At 39.2% G+C, this 23248-nt stretch overlaps 1 protein-coding gene across 2 annotated transcripts in view; it reads right to left on the minus strand.

Annotated features, from left to right (window-relative positions):
- Positions 1-23016, minus strand: part of rab11fip4b (RAB11 family interacting protein 4 (class II) b) — a 28601-nt gene extending 5585 nt beyond the window's left edge. For both annotated transcript variants that reach the window (XM_062432428.1, XM_062432421.1), the window contains exons 1-11: positions 22533-23016; positions 10621-10871; positions 9983-10168; positions 8163-8297; positions 4606-4641; positions 3203-3302; positions 2569-2672; positions 2314-2454; positions 1926-2007; positions 1213-1350; positions 850-1008 (exon numbers count right to left, since the gene is read on the minus strand). In XM_062432428.1, the coding sequence (XP_062288412.1) occupies positions 850-1008; positions 1213-1350; positions 1926-2007; positions 2314-2454; positions 2569-2672; positions 3203-3302; positions 4606-4641; positions 8163-8297; positions 9983-10168; positions 10621-10871; positions 22533-22610 (1410 nt within the window). In that variant the 5' untranslated portion in view covers positions 22611-23016. The remainder of the gene's footprint in view (positions 1-849; positions 1009-1212; positions 1351-1925; positions 2008-2313; positions 2455-2568; positions 2673-3202; positions 3303-4605; positions 4642-8162; positions 8298-9982; positions 10169-10620; positions 10872-22532) is intronic.
- Between the last annotated feature and the right edge of the window lie 232 nt (positions 23017-23248).

Raw genomic sequence — 23248 nt, forward strand, 5'->3', positions numbered from 1 at the left:
GGGACTGGAAACAGTAACAAGACATCTAACTGTGGCAGCTAGATACCAGGAGCCAAATGTTTATGAAACTAAAAAACACGATTTTCAGAGTTTGTGTATGTACGGCAGAGATGTACACAGCTGGCTTTCAGTGAGTGCCCCAAGTGCTAACGTCTGCAACCACACTGTATCAGCACTCTGACAGTGGTGGCACCATATGAAAGTATCATAATTAATATTCCTTTGACAATACATAAACCAAATCCTCAGGATCCACCTATAATGCTTCTTGTTTAGAGCAAGGTAAAGCGCAATGACTTCAGCATTAATGAAAATAACTCAAGGTACATTTAGTACCCCCCCCCCCCCCCCAAGAGCTTCACATCTAATTAAAACATAAACAGACAAATGTACAAGCATTGTGTGCCATTTTTCTGAAATATCATTAAATGATAATTTTTTGGCCATTGTGTGTGAAATGATAATTCTTAAAAAATAATGCTGGGATTAACTGAATTTGCATTTATTATGATGATTACAAAACTGCAAGTTCCTGGGGGACTGAGAGAGAGTGAGTCTTATAGTAAGCAGAATGTTACTCAAACATGAGCAAATACAATTGGTTAAAAACACATTTAAAAAAGCTCATGTAAAGACAAAGGCAAAACAAACTTTGATAATCAGATAAGATCAGATCATTTTAAATCCCATTCTCAGACATTTACATGAAAGAGCCTTCTTGTCATTTATTCTATAACGTTTTAAAGCACACTCTGTATACAGGCATCCATTAAAAAAGCACTAGCTACGATATTTACTGAGCTAACCTCACATAATAAAGTATTAAGTAAGAGAGCCTTTCATCAGTACCTGCTTGAGCCTCTTGACCTCGTGCTCCAGCTCCACCTCCCTGGTCCTGTTGCTGAAGTCTGACAGGCTGGAGGAAGAGCTGCGGCTGCGGCCAGGCCTCTCTGCGTCCAGCTTGAAGAGCTGCAAATGTTCCAGCTCTCGACGCAAGTCCTCTATCAGCTACACAAAGAAAAAGGACAGATGAACAATGTTATGTAAGGTAAGCGCAGTATCTTGTGGGTGTAAGTGTGTCAGCTGTCCTAACTGCAGCAAGAAAGAAGAGTGAAAGAGAGTGAAGAGAAATGGGCAACATAGTGAGCAGTAGAACAAAAAAAACAAGTTTTTGTTTACAAGTGTCTGATTGCATAAAAGAATCCCTCCCACCTCCTGCATGGCCTCCTTCTCTTTCTGGAACTGCTGTCTGTTCTGTCTCAGTTTGTCCATCATCTTCCTGTAGAGATCCATTTCATCCTTCAGACGTAAACTGGTGTCTTCCAGCTTGTCTGTCATCCTTTGCTTCTCCTGAGCATAAACAGACACACAGTTTAAAAGTGTTTTGTTTTATTACTGTGTTTCAGTAATCAGACAAAGAAACCCCATAGAGACACACATACTCTATCCACCTACACACAGGTTTTAAAAAACAAAAAAAAAACAAAATCCACATACAAGTATTAACATATAGAATAAAGTTTTTCATTGTCTGTGTTGCCTTGGGTCACACATTTTTGAGCTAGAGTTGACAACTATCTGGTTTGGTACCATTTATTATTGGTACATTCTCAAAATAGAAGTGTGGTTTAACACCCAAAGACCGTTTCTAGCACCTCATCTTGAAAATAACATTACAGTTTCTCATCATTTTTGTCTGTGTACACACATTGATGATTATTTGACTATTAAGGAAACTGCTGTTTTTGAAATAAATAGCAGGACTGTGGTGACAAATGAAATGTCATATGGAAAATGCAAAGAAATGTTTTGTTAGAAAGAGAAACAGATAATTGTTAAATGTACAAATGAAGACAGAATAAAGAAAGGGCAAAAATGAAAGGAAGCGAATATACAAAGAAAAACAAAAAGTAAATAAATCTTACCTCATCCAGTTTCTCTGTTTGTGACCTGAGCCGGCACATGGTAGCAGACATCTGACTGTTGTCATCCTCCACCTGCTTGACTCTAAAAACATAAAACCATGTCACTTTATTAGGCACTGTTTAAGGCATTCACCATATGTATATGTATGCAGGTCTAGAGGCAACTGACTAACCTCAGCAGGAATCTTTGAGCACTGTTTAGCATACAGTTTTATAGTCTGCATTTTTTTCTTAACAGGCAGGTATATCAGTTCCATTACCAGGGGATTTAAGAGCAATGCAGTATAGTTCTTTTATGTTAAAAATACATCACCACCATCATTTTGATAGAAATGAAGAAGTATATAAAACTAATGAAACTGTTTGTTTGTTTGTTTGTATTTCTCACCGGTTTGTCAGAAGCTCAATCTGTGTGTTTTTGTCTCTCTCCATCTTGCTGTAGGCCTCTCTGTGTCGTCTTAGCTCCTCTTGCATATTTTGCTCTGCGCGTGTCTCCTGGTCTTTCAGCTGTTCCTCCAGCTCATTAACCCTGTCACAGTGAACAAATCACAGTTTTTTTTAATACAAGTGAGCTAAGTGTTATTTTTTTTAATTGAGATGCTCATTGATTGGTTCTAAAATAAAAGCAGTTTTCTGACTGTACCTGTGTACTAGTTGTGTGTTGTCCTGCTTCAGCTTGGACTTGAGTTCACCATTCAACAAAATCTCATTTTCCAGTTCTGCCACCTTCTTCTCCAGAAAACTCACCTGATTGAAACAGAGAGTTTACTTAACACTGTAAACCTGACTAAACGTAAAGATTAAGAGTTTAAAATTATGTTAACTAGAAAATACTGGTGAAAATGACAATTATGATATATCCTAATGATAATAATTTGAACAGATTTGTAATGTCTGTATTGACACTAAACAACAACATTTTCCATATTTTGCAAAACTGGTTATGCGGTGTGCATGGTGCATTTCATGACATTCATATATAGTGAGAGAAATCCTGACAGGGCTCATAAGAAGGACAAGCAGTCTAACTTAAATTGTGCATCTAACAGGAACATCCCTTCACTCTCTCTGTGAATTTAATGCTAAGAATGCGAACAATTCTGAAGGTGAGCAATCTTAAATCTTAGATCTTTACAGTGGTGTCAACTGCCTGAGTCATTATTACTTCCTACGAGCATCTGTTCAGTGCTTAAAAGAGTTAAAATAAAAGGTCTGATGACACAGATCAACGTATGGACAAACAAACGACACACAAATCAACATAAACACAGCCATACCTTCTCATTGATATCGATGTCACAGGAGTCGATGCTGTCTCGGAAAAGGTCCTCTGTACTGCCGTTGCTGCTACTCAAGTTGCTGTTGTGGAGCAGCTGCCTGCTCAGACACACACAGACACAGCACAGATACACAAACTTAAGAGGAGGAATCTGCTGGGAATAGATCCAGGTGAGAACCAGCTGGTTCTGAGTGAGTGTTTGCATATGTGGAACAAAATGTGCTCAGTCCTGCGGTGATACTGCTGCAAGGTGATGATTTAGGACTAAAGCCCTAGGACAGTGCCAAGCAGAGAAGCTGGCACTCACAGAATTAAAAAGCACACACACTTTCTTACAGCATCCTCACAAAGACACTTACACAGGTGTGTGTATGTATTTATGTATGTGAAATGTGACACACACTCAAGTGTGATAGTGATGCCATAATGTGACTATAGCTGCCTCCACGTTTGCTGATGGAGTCACTTGAGAACAGTGAGTTTTTGATCCATTACTGAGAGTAGCAATTGAGAGAAAAGAGGAGACAAATGAAAACAAGAGGAAACAGATAAAGACAGCAATAAAGTGGAAGAAGTAATCAAAGCAGACAGAGAGAACAGTACTGGGGGAAAGGAGAGCGAGCCAAACCTTATATTGGATACATAGATCAGGTTTGACAGGCCATTTTCACTCTGTCACTATAACTCAGTTACTGTGGGTGAAAATAGGACAAAGGCCTAGATACAAAACAGTTCACCCAGTACAGACCAACAGGTCATGTAGATGGATGCATGGCTGCCACTGAAAACTCACTTTTCTCAAGTCTGGAACAATAAAAATAGCATGCTTGTTTACAGACATCCTGTATTTTCTCTGATTAAATGATAGGACAGCTGAGTGATAAGGAAGCAATAACTACTAATCTCACTGTGTGTGTGTGTGTATGTCAACAAATAGAGAAAACACGTGCCACAAAGGCTGTATAATACATACACACACAGTGTACAAGTGAGTGACCTTCCCCGTGGACACACACACACACACACACACACACACACACACACACACACACACACACACACACACACACACACACACACACACACACACACACACACACACACACACACACACACACTTGTCTTTCCATGCTTGTGAGGACCCTACTTGACTGAATGCATTATTGCCTAACCTCAACCACCACAGCTAAGTGCTTAACCCCAACCCTTACTCTAATCGTAAACTAAACTTCATTCAAACATTAACCTTAAAAAATAACTCTTAACCTTTAACCAGTCCTTTTCAGGACTGAGAACCAGCCAAAATGTCCTCATTAAGATGGTGTTCAACTGAAACTGGTTCTCACAAAGATAGAAAGACAAGCACACACTTGGACACACATATAAAGGTGAATGGCCTACCTTCCAAAAGCGGTGCTGGAGATTTTTCTGTTGGGGCTAAAAAGAGAAAAACAAAATGACAGACAATTTAACGAGTGAATTGCCACGGATATATCTAGACTAGTAGCTGAACAACGCACTGCATCGAACTGCTGATGGCAATTAAGATTTGGGCTATTCAGTATTTCGGATATGCTGAAAAAGAGGAAGAGAAAGAAATGCTGAAGAACGAGTCAATGATAATACGATTTCAGTCCTGGTCCAGTGAGCGGGTTTTCTGTCAGCTCAGCAACTGTCTCATGGGGACAAAAGCTGAAAGACTCTCTCAATCTCATGTGTCTGTCTGTGCCGGGCATCCAATTGGATTAACAAAAAAGAGCAAACATACTTTAGAGTCAGGCAGATGAGAGTTGATGTAGACTTAAGGCTAAAAAAGGCTAAATTAATATAGCAGTATATACAAAATCAGAGCTATACAGTGCAATAACACACATTTTATACAATCTATTCTGTGCAAATACAAAATGATCAGTCCTGTGTGTGTTTTGTCAATTCAAATATATTATTAAGTCCTAAAAGATTTTGAAAGCTGTAATCAATTGTGTCATTCACTATTTTCACTTCTTAAAGAAGGTCCAATGTTGAAAATAATTTCTTTAATACACTGATTAACAGTTACCATTTACATAGTTGTACAAACTGTGAAGAAGCTCAAAATTGATTTACTATATTCAGAGCAGAGAGTGATGGTCAGACAATCAAGAAATGAAATAGTACTTTTAAGTGACATAGTGGTACATTAACAAGAGACTTCATAAAGAAAACAGACAAGGGCTGATCTTCAAGGAGGATCCTCTGCACAGTTTAAGTTTTACAGGCACTGTATAACCCTGAGAGATAAAACTATTCCCCTGCAGTTAAATCTAACGTCCTCTTTAAAGAGATCCAGAGTGCCAAATTATACAGCAGAATTTATTCCAGCAGAATAAACTTTACATCTATGAACTTTTGACTTTTATCTGAACAAAAATTAATCACGTACACATGTATTATTGAATATTTCTGTCTGAAAGTGCATGTCCTCTTGTTTTAGTCTTTCATTTACCAGTATGCTTAAAGTTCCAATTAAATTAAGAATACATTTTCCCAGATTTCATCCTGTGACCCTGACCCATTTATGTCTTGTTATAAGCCAAATATATGTCAAAAAATATCAGAGTATATTTACATCAACATCCCTTTCTTTTGTCTTCCTGTGAAACAGTTTCAAATGTTTGATGACTCATCCTCCACCAAGGTGCACTTACAAAAATTGATCCAATCAAATGTGACTTTGGGGGAGTAAATAGCCACACCGGCCATATAAGCACACTTAACTGTTTGTGGGCTGTAGTAGCTGACAGAGCAATATGGCGTGAGATAGGAGAAAGAAGGCAAAAACGTTTTCATTTCCAACGCAATCTGGCCAAGGTCTAATTCATTCATCTCTCCCTTGTCCTCCTTGTGATCTAACAACAGCTCAGGGAGGTGTGTGTGTGGAGCTAACAGTCCTCTGTAGCTCAGTTTCTCAAATGTAAAGGATTTGATTTAAACCCGTCTTCTAACTGTACACTAATATTCACAGTGACAGTGCAAAAGCTAAAGACACTCTTAGTTCAATTTCATTGGGCCTTTCAATAAACTAATTGAAATTTAACCTTCAGACTTAAAAAAGGAAAATTATTAAGCACTTTTTTTTAGTTTTTTTTTTTAGATTGGTGTTCCTTTGTATCTTTTTTCTATACTTTATATTTGTACAATGTTTACATCCATCTGCTGTAAATCCTTTAAAGAATCATTTTTCTTCTATTTCTTTGTTATTTTACACTGTTAGAGTTCTACATCTTCTGTATTGAGCTGTTTAAGTTTAAGCCTTGCAGCATTGTTTTCTCGCAAAGTGAAACGCACTGAAGTTTCTAAGAGTTAAAGCACAGTCGGGCATAGTAGACACAAAATATTTAACATGAAGGACTAACCACATGGGTTTAAAATGGAATATTTCCTCTATAGGACTTTAGGCATGAATACCACATACCACATTGATCATTGATTTTCTGAATCTATGTGTGTCCACTTCATCTATGACCCATTTTCAAATGAACCAAACTCCACCCACTAATTTCACCCATGCTTCTATGTGGCCAATTTAATTCAATTAACTGTGTGTAAAATAGCCTGACATGCACAAGTAATCCTTTAAATACTGTATGCTGCTTAGTGGGAAAAGCTCCTTCCTCTGACCATTCTTTATCCATTTTGTCATGCCAAAAATCCTTCACTTTTTGGATCCGTATGGTGCCTTGTTTGACTTTTCAGACATTTTCACGTCTGTTCATGTGACCTGCTACACATGTTTATCCTTCTTATTCATTTAAATTCCCACCCCCATCCTATTCACACTTCCTACTGTATGTGTTCATTCCACTCAGCGTAATTTCTCAAAATGAAACACTCTCATTTATTTTCTATCTCCCTAACTCAGTATTTTTGCTCTTTTCCACTCTATGACTATTTCTTTCCACCCACTGTTACTACATTATTCATGAAGGGAAAGAATGGCTCTAATTAGGAGAACCACATTGGATAACAGAGCCATTCTCCTCCAGGGAGAAGTCCTGCACAGTCAGCAGGTAAAGAAGAGGAAATGACTCCACAATCAACACAATATTCAAGATCATTATTTGACAAAATGTAGTGTTTTCTGTGTCTGCATGTGTGTAGGTGTGCGTTTGTGTTTGCAGGTAGACTGCACAGCTATTAATGGTCATCCTGGATTATGTTTCCAATAATAGGTTCCCTATGACAATGCTTGATGAGGTAAGCGCATGGAGTGACTGCCTTACGTAAGAATCAATTAGTGTTTGTGTGTGTGTGTGTGTGTGTGTGTGTGTGTGTTTGTGTGTGTGTGTGTGTGTGTGTGTGTGTGTGTGTGCATGTGAATGATAATGTGGTTGTTCATGCACGAAACAGTGGGGAGGAACCCTTTTAACGCCTCTGTTATAATACTGCATCACTCTTGATCAGTTTTACTAAAACACAGCCCACAGAGCAAGTAGTGACGCAGTGAGTCAGCGCCACTAGTCAAATGTAATTGGATCATTACACTTCAAAGCCTGTATCTGTATTTGCATTTATCTTTAACAGAACAGCATGGTGTATAGTTCTTGTCATGTATAATTATTATGGTACTGTCTTAAGATGCCATGGTTGTATCTAAAATCACCTGCCTACTTGTTTTAAATGAGAAGCTCTTGGTTGTGGAATTGGGTATTGTGTGGCTACTATATTTAACCGTGTACAGTAGATGTACTATGAAGTTCAATTTAAATAAGAATAGCAGGAAAAAAACAAGTGTATGATGGTCAGCGGAACAAGGTTTGAGGTCAGAAAGGGGATAACAGCTATTTAAAATAGAAATATTTCTTGTGGTGAACCGGCAAGCCTTGTAGAGTTGTACTAGTAACTGGCATTTGGGGAGCGATGGTGGAATCCTACTTAACATTGTGTTGTGTGTGTTTGTATGCATATGTTTGTCCTACCTGTTAGCCTTGAGGTTTTTAAGGCGAGCCTCCAGGTCATTCAGCAGGTTGACCTTTTTGCTGCACTGAGAACAGTAGACATCCATCAGCTCACCAGTGTAATGCTGACGCACCTTACGAGGAGTCTGGCCCGCACTGTAAACACACACATATAAAGTACAAAAATAAAGGTGGTATCTGCTAATATACAAAAAATTAACTGGCTTTGATCACATGTGCATGTGTGAACAGAGTGTATAGAGAAGTAAGGCTGATAACAACATGCTGTCTGTGCCAAGACGTGTAGAGCATTGATCTGTTAAAAATGCTAATAAAAACTGAAATAGAAAATGTCAGAAGAGAAAAAGATGTCAAAGAGTGAGAAGGAGAGAGAAAATTAGAACTATCTATTAGACTACACTTAAAGAAAGGCAATAAAACAATAAAACAATAGTTCCATTACCAAAACAGTTTCCAAAATAAAGAAAAGCCATAATGCATTATCACTTTCAAGGTTTGACCTGAAGATACACTTCACTGATTTTGCATCAGTTTTCAATAACTCCCCAAAATCTCGTTGTTTTTCTTTAGGATGTCTGTTTATGCTTTTAAAGTTAACACAGATGAGTTTTAAACTCCAACCTTAAAACTTCCCTCACAGCTCAACAATCGGCAAAATGTTTGGTTTGGAGGAACTACATCAAAACTAGTGAATGTACCTTTAACCTACTTTTTTACTGTAGTTAAACTTCTTTCCCATGCTGAGTTGTTTAAGACTTGTAAATCCGGGCCTCATTTTGAATTTAAATCTCCATGCCAACTCCATCTGGTGAGTTTTGTCTGCTTGGTATGCATGGAAGGAGCATGGAGCAGTACTGCCAGTCTATCAGCCGGGAGACTTAATCCCATTAAACACAGGCCTTTGATGAATATTAATGTGGCCTTAAGGGCAAAAGCTCCTAAGCTACACTTCTACAGTCAAGACTCAGAATAATATGAGTCAGGTAATGATTCTGAAGCTTGCAGATTGGAGCCTTAAGTGCATTAAATGAAAGAGAGTTGAAGCTACTGAAAGTGGTCAGTGTCGCATACATTTTGCTTCATCATGACTTTGAGAAAGAGCACAGACACCTAAAATGAAATGTATAATTATATGCATGAAGTTTCACAATGGTACCCAACCCCAGGCTGTGGAATACTCGCTACTGATCTAGGAGGAAAGTTACATTTACATACATTTAGTTACATACATTTAATTATATACAGTATATAAAATTCATAGGTTAATGGAAGTTATTTGTGTGGTAATTACATTGACCTTTTGGTCTGTTTGTACTGCTTTTTTCCACACCACTCCCTGTCACACCAAAAACAACAGGATTTTGAGGTAAGTCATTAGTACACAAGGTAATCAGTCCATCATCACCCACTCATCTCCTCAGTTAGCATGTGCTTTGTTCCAATAACTGCTGAAACAAGCTTAGGTAAATTTAGTTAAAATAAAGTTAGGGGATGATTGTCTGAACACAAGTCCATTCATTCAATATATGGAATATATTGGATAAAAATATTATTTATTTATTTTATTTCATACATGTCTATTAATTATTTTATGATAGTTCGTCATCCATTATGTCACCTAGTAATGGAGGTAGGGTAATGGAGGTTTATTTATTAGGCTCAAAGGGCAACAAGAACTGAGTAACATTTTAAATTGTTTAATAGTGTATCCAACACAATTTTGAGGTTTGTTAGCTTAATTATATTTATAAATACCCCATACTGAGTACCAACATAAGGAACAACGTTTCACAATGTTCATCTCTTTAATGCTCTCTTACCTAGAGGGAACAGATGAACCGAGGTCAGAGTACCCGTTGGTTCGAGTCTCGTCGTCGGGACTAGGGCTGCTGGGAGTGTAGTCTGGTTCTTCCCCTTCTCCGTAGTCCTCAAACTGTTCCTCGTTGAGAGAAGCCGAAGAACGTGTTGATAGGTCAGAGGTCACTGAGATGCTAGTTTGTCCGCACCTGACCATACCAGGAAAATGTGTAGAGGTTGGTATAATAGTTATTATGCAGCAATCATTCTGTAATCATCACGTTCATTTTGGGGTGGTCAACTGAAACAAAGATACTTAATGATTGATGATGATGATTATGATTATAAAAGTAGCCCCATTATATATTTTTAGAGAATACATTTGCTCCAAAATATCACATATAGATACAGGACAGCTGAATGTGGCTGTAGGACTTTACTGGAAGTAAGCTATCTTTATTATTAGTCTGACAGAGAAAACAGAAGTGAAGACCATGAAGCTCAATAGAAACTATATAGAGCAACAGTTGTGAAAAACATGTGTCCCTATGAGAGAAGTTCTCTACTGTACATAGCAGGGGCATCATCTGAATGTGGACTGGAGATTTACAGACAGTGAGAAAGACATAAAATCAGAAGTAAAAGATGGAGCAGTGCTTACTTCTCCCCGGGAAAGAAGAGATCCCCCATTGCGTCTTCCTTGTCCCCTGGTCTGGTCAGTCCCTCTGAGGTGTCTGATCCTTGTGTGCTCTCCACAGCACTGTCTCTATCTGATTCTCTTTCCCTGCCCTCGTTGGGCACCTCCTCCTCAGGCTCCTCCAACTCTCCGGGGAACAGCTGGCACTCAGGGACGGGGTCAGGATAGGCCCGTGTGCACATGATGACCGGACAAACCCGCTCCTCCTCACCGCTCTGGACAATGATGAAGGAGAATGAGAAACAAAGAAAGATGAGGAAGAGAGAGAAAGAGTATATGATGAGTTTACAAACAAATTACAGACACTCGTCATCTTACCTCATAACTATGTTTATATGTTATACATATAGACATACAGTGTATGCGCTATTTCATAAGCTAGTAAACAATGAGAATGACTAACGCTTCAGGGTTCAAAGGTTTAAACATTATGCTTCTGTGTTGAGCATTCCTTATATCCCCAAAATATCCATTAAAATATCTTGCAAAATTATAATTTTAGGTCCTTTGGAGCCTGGACTTGTTCTAAATAATGTGGTTAACACTTGTAACTTATGTTCTAGGGTGGATTACTCCATCACTGTGGGAATTGTCTAAAGTTCACACACACAGGGTCTAAGGGTTAGAAGGGTGAAAGGGCCACTGGTCAAAGGTCATGTCTCCCCCTCCATCTAGGTGTACTCGTCAATGGGTCAAATATGGTCTAATGCAACAGAGAAAAAGGCCTTATCTCAGCATGACTGAACAGCTGAAACACACTTCAGTCTGAAGGAAGAGAGCAGGGGAGCGAGAGAGAGGAGCGTGAGTGATATGTTGGATAATAGTGGGTAACACAACAAAAGAAAAAAGAGTGGAGAGGGAACGCATTAGTCATGGAAGACGGTATGCAGAGGAAGAAAAAGTAAAATAAGAGAATAGCACAGCTAGAGAAAACAGGATGAAAAGAATGCACAAGCAACTGAGCTAATAAAGAATGAAAAGGAATCAGCAGTATATTGTGTATGAGGGTGAGATCAGAGCTGTTCAGAAAGAAGAAAGATAACAGGGTTGTGTGTTTGAGGACTCTCAGGTTGATGTTACACAACAATACAGACTAATAGAAATTCAGACTGCTCTCTGTCTGACTCTCACTCACGCAACTCTGACCTTACATCCCTCTAAGCTTCTAAGATACACTTAAACAGCTTAATATTCAAGCTCATACCTTAACAACCATGCACACATTTCAACATTTCAAAAAGTAGTGAAAATGCCCATCACAATTTCCATAAATCCAGGATTATGTCTGATTAATCTAAAAAACCCAAAGATTATCCGTTTATTTTCACACAAGGCAAAGAAAAGGCTCACACTGGAAAAGCTGGAACCAGAGAATATTTGGATGTTTAAAAATGACAATCAATTTAATCGGATTAATCGATTCAAAATAGTTAAACCGACTAATCAGTTAATTGACAAAATGTTTCATCTTAGCTGCTGGACTGCAGCACACACACAGATACATACAGGCTTGTATACGTGAACACACAAACACAACTTAATTCAAAAGTACCCTTTCGACACAGATACTCTGCACTGTTAGAAAGAGCCAACATGTGGCTAGAGAACAAAACAAAGGATAAAGGTCTCTTTTGCATTCCTTAGACTAGTCTCCTAATTTCCCTGCAGCAGAAAAAAACACAGTGTGAGGCAAGGAAATAGGCAGCCCCCCTCTGTACCCCACCACAATAGTTAAAAAAAAAACACTGAACAAGCTAACAACGGGAAAGCTTGACACCTGTTGAGCTTGTTATGTGGAAGGAAGAGGATGGTTTTGATATGTGCTGCTGCTAGTTCACATAATGTAGACACTTATTGTTAGAACTTGTCGAAATGTAGGCCCATTAATGTGGACTGAAATGTGGGAAATCCTGCTTTTGCAATTAAATGTCTTAATAATACGATTGATTATATTAGATTGCTACATTAACTGGAAATGACCTCGCCATTGGCAGGGTAACACATTGTCTAGCTGAGTAAACATTAAGGTTAAACTTCCTGAGTTATCAATACCTATTTTAATTACTATACTATACCTAAGCTGCACTAATACATTATACCCACTAAAGGCTGTAGCAAACACACTGCCAATTTCAAAGCATTAACAATGCTTTATTCTCCTCTGTTCAGGTGAACATGTGTCGGTGTCCTTTGACCCATTCAAGTGTTCTTACAGAAAAAAAAAACTGTACATGTTGAGAAGTCACCCATTCTCAGGTTTGATTTAGGCTGCCTATTAAAGCTTCTCTGACAGTTCTTATTTCCGGACAAGACAATGGACATGAACATCTCACAGTGTTTGTGGCAGTGTGTGTTTTGAACCAGAATTGCTTTGGACTCCAACAGCCACTCTAATTTTGCACTGATGAGAATAGTAAAATGTGTGTGTGTGTGTGTGTGTGTGTGTGTGTGTGTGTGTGTGTGTGTGTGTGTGTGTGTGTGTGTGTGTCTGCCTGGGGGGTATAACTGCCAAAACATGAGCCTACAGAGTGTTTTGAGTTGCTTGATTCCCCAGAGCATAAACAAAGCTATGCTATGCCAAACAGCGTCCAACCTGCCAATTACTTGAACTGAGGACACCAAGATCTGCTATGCTTTTAAGAAGAAGAAGAAGAAGAAGAAGAAGAAGAAGAAGAAGAAGAAGAAGAAGAAGAAGAAGAAGAAGAAGAAGAAGAAGAAGAAGAGGAAAAAGAAAAAGAAGAATACAAATTACAAGATGAAGAAGTACTTTATTGATCCAGGTGGGGAAACTGATCTTCTGCATTTGGCCCATCCTGCACACACACAGTGGGAGCAGTGGACAGTCACAGTACAGTGCCAGTGGACCATCTCCAGTTTTGCCAGTGCTAGTGGTCAGGGGCACTGTATATTATTGAGACTGAGTATTAACCCATAACATGTCTTTGGTAAGCACGGCAGTGCAGCCTGAGGCCTGACACACACTCACATTCCTTGTGATCACAGGATTTTACTATGGCCATTAAATGTTTGGTCAAGCCAATCAAATCTTTTTTTGATGATTCATGGTATCAACAGACCGTTCTTCATATGTTATTTATGTACAATTGTATACTGTACTAGCTTTGCATGCCCATATCTTTGGTATTACATAGTATTTTTTTTAAATACAATTAAATCATGTTTGATCCAGTTTTTCAATAAAAACACCAACAAACATATACTCAAATTGAGAATCCAACATTTTCAATCTTTGAACACCATTTAATACTCATGATGCCTTCTAGCCATAACTCATACCAAACCTCAAGATGATAAGAAATGTCTATATTTATAAAATATGTTACACACTAAAGGGCCCCAATGCAGGACATAACATATTGATGAAAGAGCATCTATACAGTTTTGTACTTTGATACACATAATGTTCATGGATCACCTTTTTTGGATGTAAAAGACGAAAAAACTATTCAACTTAATATCAATGCTCACACAGCATGCATGCAGTTGTACGTACTTATTCCAGATTTTAGTTGAAATGAAATAGCAAAAATATTTTCTGATCTCTCTGTGAGCCTGTTGCTGCAGGGTCTGACCTAGTTAAAATACAGGCATTCCTATCCTGTTCTTCTTCCCACTCTCCCAGGTAAGACTACTGTCAGATAGAAAGATGAAGAAGACAAAGAGAAAGCCTTCCCTAAATTCAGGATGCTGTGTGTTTGTGGTTAGTTCATGTCTGGTAATGGTTTTTTTTATCCACATATATACAGTATGTGACTATTACTGTTAGCAATATCTTTGTCTATTTTCTCTATCTATCTAGACATCATTGCTAAATTACCAACACATGGCTTTATTCCATGTCATTCATCACATCATGTGTGGCTGAGTAATCAAACTTTCCCTGGTAAAATACAAGTTAGACACCTACAAAATAGACATACAACATGCAGCATGAATGGTTAAGTATGAGATAAACACAGCCAGGCTCCCAGGGAAGGAGGATGAGAGTATACAGTGGGGAGAACAAGTATTTCATACACTGCCGATTTTGCAGGTTTTCCCGCTTACAAAGCATGTAGAGGTCTGTAATTTTTATCATAGGTACACTTCAACTGTGAGAGACGGAATCTAAAACAAAAATCCAGAAAATCACATTGTATGATTTTTAAATAATTAATTTGCATTTTATTGCATTATAGATCTAACCTCGTGGGGTATCAATGATCATGAGGAAGGTGAGGGATCAGCCCAGAACTACACGGCAGGACCTGTTCAATGACCTGAAGAGAGCTGGGACCACAGAAAACCATTAGTAACACACTACGCCGTCATGGATTAAAATCCTGCAGCGCACACAAGGTCCCCCTACTCAAGCCAGCACATGTCCAGGCCCGTCTGAAGTTTGCCAATGACCATCTGGATGATCCAGAGGAGGAATGGGAGAAGGTCATGTGGTCTGATGAGACAAAAATAGAGCTATTTGGTCTAAACTCCACTCGCCGTGTTGGGGGAAGAAGAAGGATGAGTACAACCCCAAGAACACCATCCCAACCGTGAAGCATGGAGGTGGAAACATCATTCTTTGTGGACTGCACCATATTGAGGGGAGGATGGATGGGGCCATGTATCGTGAGATCTTGGCCAACAACCTCCTTTCCTCAGTAAGAGCATTGAAGATGGGTCGTGGCTGGGTCTTCCAGCATGACAACGACCCGAAACACACAGCCAGGGCAACTAAGTAGTGGCTCCGTAAGAAGCATCTCAAGGTCCTGGAGTGGCCTAGCCAGTCTCCAGACCTGAACCCAATAGGAAATCTTTGGAGGGAGCTGAAAGTCCATATTGCCCAGCGACAACCCCGAAACCTGAAGGATCTGGAGAAGATCCGTATGGAGGAGTGGGCCAAAATCCCTGCTGCAGTGTGTGCAAACCTGGTCAAGAACTACAGGAAACGTCTGATCTCTGTAATTGCAAACAAAGGTTTCTGTACCAAATATTAAGTTCTGTTTTTCTGATGTATCAAATACTTATGTCATGCAATTAAATCATACAACGTGATTTTCTGGATTTTTGGAGTTTTAGATTCCGTCATTCACAGTTGAAGAGTACCTATGATAAAAATTACAGACTTCTACATGCTCGGCAGTGTATCAAATACTTGTTCTCCCCACTGTATATTGAGTAGTATATATTATTTACATCCACTGCAGCTGCAACAGAGGCATAATAAGTCAGGAATAAAGAGATAACGGGACAGGAGAAAAAGTGTGAGTACACTTGTTAGGCCTGTGGTCTCCTCGTTGACTGATTGAGTAGTTGGTCATGCTCTCTTCTGAACAAATTCTCATTGGTAGAATAACCATTGTGTTACTTTCATAAGGAGAAAAGAGCTACATCAATATCCTTCCAGGATTAGTCCATTATTTCATGTTGAGGGAGGGACAGATTACCTGTGAAGACAGGAGTGTTGTCAAAACATCGCTATTGTTATCACAACTTTGAATTCGAACAATCTAATAGAGGCTGTACTATAGTTGTACAGGTCTAGCCAGGCAAAATAAAAAAACAAATATCCATTCATTTGGAAATCAATAGTATTTGGGAGTCTCTGTGTCACTGCCTGGAAAACTCTTGGTATTGTTGCTCTATTAAGGAATGGGGCAGTGTGTAGATGTGGCATATGTGTGCGTAGCGAGTGTTTGAATGAGAGAGCAAGTGGCAGAAAAGTGACAGTGAATGTGAGCAGAGCAGAGGAAAGGGTGAGCAGTAAGTGACGTTAGTTTATTATCAATATGTACATAATATAAATGACAACTACTGTTACCACCGTGTTGATGCAAAACGTTGAGTAATAAATTTGTCATACAACAGTTGTTGAGCAACACTGTGAGGCTACAGTACAAAAAGTGTAAATGTAAATGATGTCATCGTATTGCAGTTACTGCTACAATATTTGTTGCTACGGAGACAAACAGACAATATTTTCCCATTGCATAACTAAGTGTGGGTTTGTGTAACTTGGAGAAAACCAGGTGAGCGGGAGAGAAACTGAAATGTTTATCTCAACCCATATCCAATTCAATGCTATTTTATTTCCTCTGGTGTGACCTGTAGTCAAATCATGAACCCTTTCAAATTCTTGATGCAAATTCCTCATGGACGTAAATATAGCAGAAGTGAATCAGTATTCTTAGGAAGTCAAGTCAAACTGACCTGATATTCATAGGAAACTAAAAATAGATGGACTAATAGAGATTAGAGTAGCAGTAAAAGTTCAGGCGGAAATTATAACATTAATGATGGCCACATACGCTGTAGTAACACCTTTGCTTTTACTAGTCTGCAGTGAAAAAGGACTCTCTTAATCATCTTAAGTTTAACAACATAAATGAAATAAACATTTTCAGAGTTTCTTTCCCATCACTGTCTTCACTCAGATAGTTTCCCCCTTTTCACAAATACAGACTCAGCTTTACTGGCCAAATATTTATAATCCTTTTCAGTAGCCATCAATGTACTTAGACACAGAGCCGAGAACTTATACTATTCTACACAATAAAAGCTTTACACACACACGCATACACACGAGAGTGACAAGCGTGAGAGTGACAGGAACTAATTACTGAAAGGCCAATTAACTTACGGTTAGTATTCAATCTCTCAGCCATCAAAGGTCCAAACTCTATCAAGTTGAACAACAACACTGCTGCAGCCGTCATTAAAAAGACAGACTCTCAATCCAGCTCTCCTCACATCCCCTTAGTTTATGCTGAGTGCTGCTGAGGGTCAATACTATTTTAGTGCTGAACAAATCATTAATCTGCCCTTGCGACAGAGTGGAGAATTATGTGGATGACCGTGCATTTCAAGCTGTATTGATCAGAATGTAAAAGGAGGGAGAAGAGGGCTTTGAACTTGCCAGACTATGACTGGACACGAGCCAGTAGAGTGAGATTCTCATGTGTCCAAATTGAGTTTCACACATTTATCATGAACTTGTTTTCAAACTGTTTTTCAAATATTTACAGAAGCATAAAAAACTCTCTCAAGGAAGAATACAGCAGATCAAGTAATGGTAGTGTTTATAAAGACACAAGATTTCAGACAAACTGATGTTTATCTACCTTAGAAAAATGTAAGAAATCACATTTAAAAGTGCTTTGGCACTCTTACAAAGCTTTCAGATGAGTTGAGATCTTTTTTGAGGGGTACCCCTCAACAATATTCAGGGAACATTTTTATGATGTTTAATTTGAGCACAGCTAGATTAAAAGAATTATGCAGTTTATAAGGTTTTAAAAGCTGTTGTATATTTGTTGTATGGCTAGTTCGAACGTAATCACCTAGTCGCCAAAGAATTAAGCAAAACAAGTGTTAGAGAACACAATACAGAGACAGAGTGCTACACCAGTGTGTGTGGGTGGGATTGGATGAGCAGACATCGACTGGATCGATCCACACTGACGAAGCTTTGATTTAGTGTGAGTCAGCAGTAAAGGGACTAGAGGATGAGCAGAAGAGAGAGACACATTGGTAAGGGATGGATGGATGGTGAGAGAAAAAAGAAAGAAAGAGAGGGGGATTGAGGAAGGAGGAGAGCGAGAGAGAGAGAGAGAGAGAGAGAGAGAGAGAGAGAGAGAGAGAGAGAGAGAGACAGAAGGGCAGCACTGAAATAGCAGACGGAGAGCAGCAGAGTCTCTGCTCATCTTTGTCAGACTGAGCTCCAGAGATAAGAGGCGTTTCTCTGCAGAGGCTTTTTCTTCATCTCTCTTTCTCTTTGTTCATTTCGCCATTTCTCTCCCCTTGCCTCCATTCCTGTCACTCCTGAGCTGCCACCACAAAAATATTCACCTATTAAATGAATGCTTTTGCTTATATATTCAGCAATTTAACTCACTAAAAATGGCTGCTGTCATATCAGATCCTCACAGCTGGTGCAAGAAGCTTTGGGACAGGGGGATAGAAAAGGGCTGTATGCTTAAACTGATGAATACTTGATCAATAGTTAATTAAAGGAAAAATAATGAGCAACAATTCCGATTTTCAAGAAAAAGATAATAAACATTGGTTGATTTTTGAGCTCTGAGCTACTGTTTGGACAAAAAAGTTGAAGACGTCCGTTTTTGTTTTGTTATTTTTAGCTATTTTTTGACATTTCATAGGCAAATAGAAAATAAATAATAAATAATGAAAATCGTTGCAGCTTTAAACATTCTTAATTTGTTGAATATTTAAATTTACATAAATTATTTTTGATAGCACTTTTGCTACATACCATGAAGGAGAAGTATAAACAGTCACCATTTTACGTGTATGTATCTGCCTGTGTGTCTGCATTACTCAGCTCATACGGTTAGCAAAACTCTTCCTACGCATGGACACACAGACACATTACATCAAGAGGAAGTACTGACTCATAATTCACTAACATTTTGTTGAGTTAGCGCTATGAGAATGAGAAACGCACACACCCAAGACAAATAAAAAAAACACACAAAAACACCTGAGACCCAAAAGCTCATGAGAGCTTTTAATTAAATCCTTTTATGCTCACAGCTCATTCATCTTCATCAAAACTGTGCGTAAAACATCAACACAGGGACCTTTTACAGCAGTTTGAAACACACATCTAAACACTACTACTCTATCTGCCCAGGTTTTAATCACACACACATTTTTTCCACCTGAATCCCAAGGGGAACAGGTAGCTGCTTGGATTACCAAGAATGTTGTCTGGGACAAAGGACTATGTAGGGAGGGACTGGAGCAGCACACTGAAGGCTGTGTGGAGGTATTCTCAATGAAACCCAGTTTAGATACACACAGGAAAACCTAAGAGGTGAAATAGTGTTCGTGTATGTGTTTGCTCTTGTATTTCTGAAGCAAATGTCCTTGAAAATGTAGAGAGATGAGAGAAAAAGAACTACAGAGTGACTTTATGTCCTGACTTCATCATGGGATTAGTTAAGCGTTATGATTTGGATTTAATGAATAAATTAACATTAAGATTAGGTTTACGACCTGAGTAAAGGGTTAAAACCAGCAAGGCAGAGGTGACATTTAAGTTTAGCGGTTAGGGAATTAGTGTGGCTGCCAAGGATCCTCAGCAGTGTGTCAATCCAAATGTTTGAGTGTGTGGGTGTGTGAATATAGGGCTGTTAAAAACAAGGACAACTTGTAATTCATCCCAAAGAGTGATTTTCTGTTACATTTGTGGTGTGTGTGTGAGAGAGAGAGAGGGTGAACTTCATCTTTAATTACAAAGATACAATCCCTGAGATCACGATATAACAATCTAGTTTATTAATTGTAGATTACAAAGCTGCTGCAAAGCAATCATGGTATCCGGCTGACTGCTGCTAGTGTACAATAAACGGTAAATGGTGTAATGCCACAATTCAAAATTAAACTAAGTGGAATGTTTTACTTTCTTATCTTGACTTTCTTTCTTGTGTGTTACTAACTGTGCAGTTGAGTGGCATGTACTGCAGGGGGAAAAAACAAGGAAGCTTAATAACTGTGTGTGTTCACATTGGTTGAACAGTATTAGTGTCATATTGAAGTGTAATTAAGTGAAGTTCATGCCAAGTAAGGAAGTGTGTGAGTGTGTGTGTGTGTGTGTGTGTGTGTGTGTGTGTGTGTGTGTGTGTGTGTGTGTGTGTGTGTGTGTGTGTGTGTGTGTGTGTGTGTTTCTAAGCGCATTTGCACTCCAGGAGTCAACCACCTGTTTTTAACTCTTAAATGTTTGACAACTGCTTACAGAGCGCAACAAGGAAATCAACATTAACCAAAAGTCAAACCAAGATCATGAGAGTGTTTTGTTTTTAGCACCCTGACTGACGTGTAACTGCACAAACACTCATCAACTCTCCGTCTCATTCATTGTTCAAGCCTGTCAAGTGTTAAGTTTGTTGTGTCTGGTGTGGTGATTGTCCTTCTGTGTTCTCAAATGCATTTCCAATGAGAAGAAGAGAAATCACCTCGCTGTGTGTCTTCAACAAAGTACATTGTCTTTCTTTACATGACAGCCCTCTTGCTGCTGTTCACTAAATGGGGACATTTCAGTGTCATTAGTGGCAGACGCTCAGCAGGTGCTTAAGCCCCTGCCTAATGCCAGCATGTGAATTTTGTCATTTAAAGTTTTATATTTTGTGCTTTCAAAAACCATTTAAAAGCATTTCCTAACAGGGGAGGAGAAATTCAACGTCAATATTTAGCTTTAAAACTACAATACATTAACTCAATGTCTAAAAATGTGCGGATGTTTATGTATGAAGAATAATTCTTTGTTTTGTCTTGAGAATACCGTTTGTCCGCTCTTGTGTTAGGAAGCATAATATAGATAATAAAAATAGGAGTGTCTGTTTTAACTGCTGCAGATTAGCCTCCATTCAACCAGTACAGCTCAGTACTGTACCACATGTTAATCTAGTTATTCTAGTCCTGGTGTACACACTGTACTGTGTCAAACACTTGTGTGTTTCAGTCTTGTTGAGGGCAACAAGACAAAAAGTTACTGTAAACTGCTTAATTCTGCAACACAATACCCACAAACTAAACATTTTAAGTGAAAAACAAATGTCTTCCAGGGATATATTGAGCTTGGGATAGATAACAGAGATTGTCCTGCTCCTGCTGAAGAAGAGTTAATCTCATTATGTAATGTCCAGTCACAGACCAGGAGTATTCAAAACGACTATAGAGTCTGATGTCACATGTTGCTATTGAGATTCCTACAGGACAAATCGAACTCACCTTGCCTTTCTTTTTTTGGAGTAATGAATGCATATTAAAAAGGTAGGTACAACAAGCACCAGTTGTATTGTCAACAGTACACTGTATTTGCTTTTTAACATCGTCTACATGTCCCTATATGATCTAAATTACTGATAAACTCATTTTTGAAGTATCTAAGACACACTTTTAGCTCAGTGTCAAAGTAATGTGTTAATGTAATGTAGCATGATTTACATCGATACATTTACAGTTTGCCAGTTATTAAATTAAATAATTTAAAAAAATTAAATCAATATTTTATCAAATCAGTCTTTATGAATAATATTCTACAACATATTATGTATGTGTTATTAGTTATGTAACAGTATACCTATGATCCTCTGCAGCATTGTGAGTGTGGTTGTTCAAATAGTGTTATGGTTGAAGGGTACAATTCTCTTCTTGAATGTTACCGGTAAAGCATAAATATTACAAAATATTTACATAAAGAACATTTCAAAAAACACATGACCAACTGACATTTCCATATCTAAATCGGAACTGTCGACATTGTCTTGAAGAAATATAGCAAAACTATTAGCTACTCTTTCTTTTCTGTCCAGTTCCCTGCACACATATTTTAATCACGCTCACTGTCATTCTCTGTCCTTCCAGCAACCCTGGTTTCCAATGAATCCCATTACCATCAGAGACACATGTTGAACCAGAACAGAGACACAAACTGAACGAGAGAGATGGAGAGAAGAATTGAAAATGACACTGGAAAGCATCCCGGGATGTAGGAAAGATAGATAGAAGAGACAGGACAGTGTAGTGAGATGACACAGACACCACCAGCTGAGCGGGACAGACAGGCAAGCTTCAAGGCAGGTTCAGCTACATACAACACACAGATAGACATACACAGACACACGCACACTCTCAAACACAAACCGGGAGGGTGTGGGGGTGGCAATGGACTCTGCATTGCCATTGTGCTGCCCCCTCTTTAACTCATCAGTCTTCCCCCAACATATAAACTATCAACGCTTTCTAACGCCTGCATCTCTCTATTGGCTCCTTTCTCTGTGGTGTTCTCTTTCTGTCAAGTTGCCTTTCATCACCCCATTTTCCAGCTAGTTGGTCGCAGTCTGTTCGCTTACCCCGTTCACAAGTGATGGGAGTCCATGGTCAGCAGTCCCCCTCTTTCCACCAGCCAAATCCTCATCCACTGAAGTCATCCACTCGCCCTATTCACCAGGGCTAAGTCCACTGTCTCTGCTATAACGCACACACACACACACACACACACACACACACACACACACACACACACACACACACACACACACACACACACACACACACACACACACACACACACACTCACACGACACACACAGGTGTTCCCTTCAAAGGCAAGAGGAGGAGGAAGCGTCAGGATAGTCCAAAGGGTGAGTCCCTGTTAGTGGTATAGTCCAAAGAGAGGCAGAGGAGCACTGGCTGCATTGTCTTGCACCGACAGAAACTGCAACTCACACACACACACACATTCACACGCGCTCACATACAAACACAAGCACAGACTCTGCAACTCACACCCTAACACTTCCTCCCTCACTGGCTGGTTCGCCGGCTGACTCGCATTCACACAGTGAGAGCTCAGATCAGGCAACAGTTGTTGAATTCATGGCACCTCCTCCCCCCTGTAGGTGGTTGCCTAGCAACTGGCTTCAGTGGGCGGAGCTTGTGAGAGTCCTAACATTGCTGCACACTCTGCTCTAAGCTGCCGCCTACTCAGGCTAAATTTGCATATGAAGCCCTGCCTGCCTCTGTCTCTGCTGTAGAGGAGGCCAGTGGCTGTGTGGGCTGTTTAGAG

The sequence above is a fragment of the Scomber scombrus genome, chromosome 2 (assembly GCF_963691925.1).
Source record: "Scomber scombrus chromosome 2, fScoSco1.1, whole genome shotgun sequence".
Taxonomy (NCBI): Eukaryota; Metazoa; Chordata; class Actinopteri; order Scombriformes; family Scombridae; genus Scomber; species Scomber scombrus.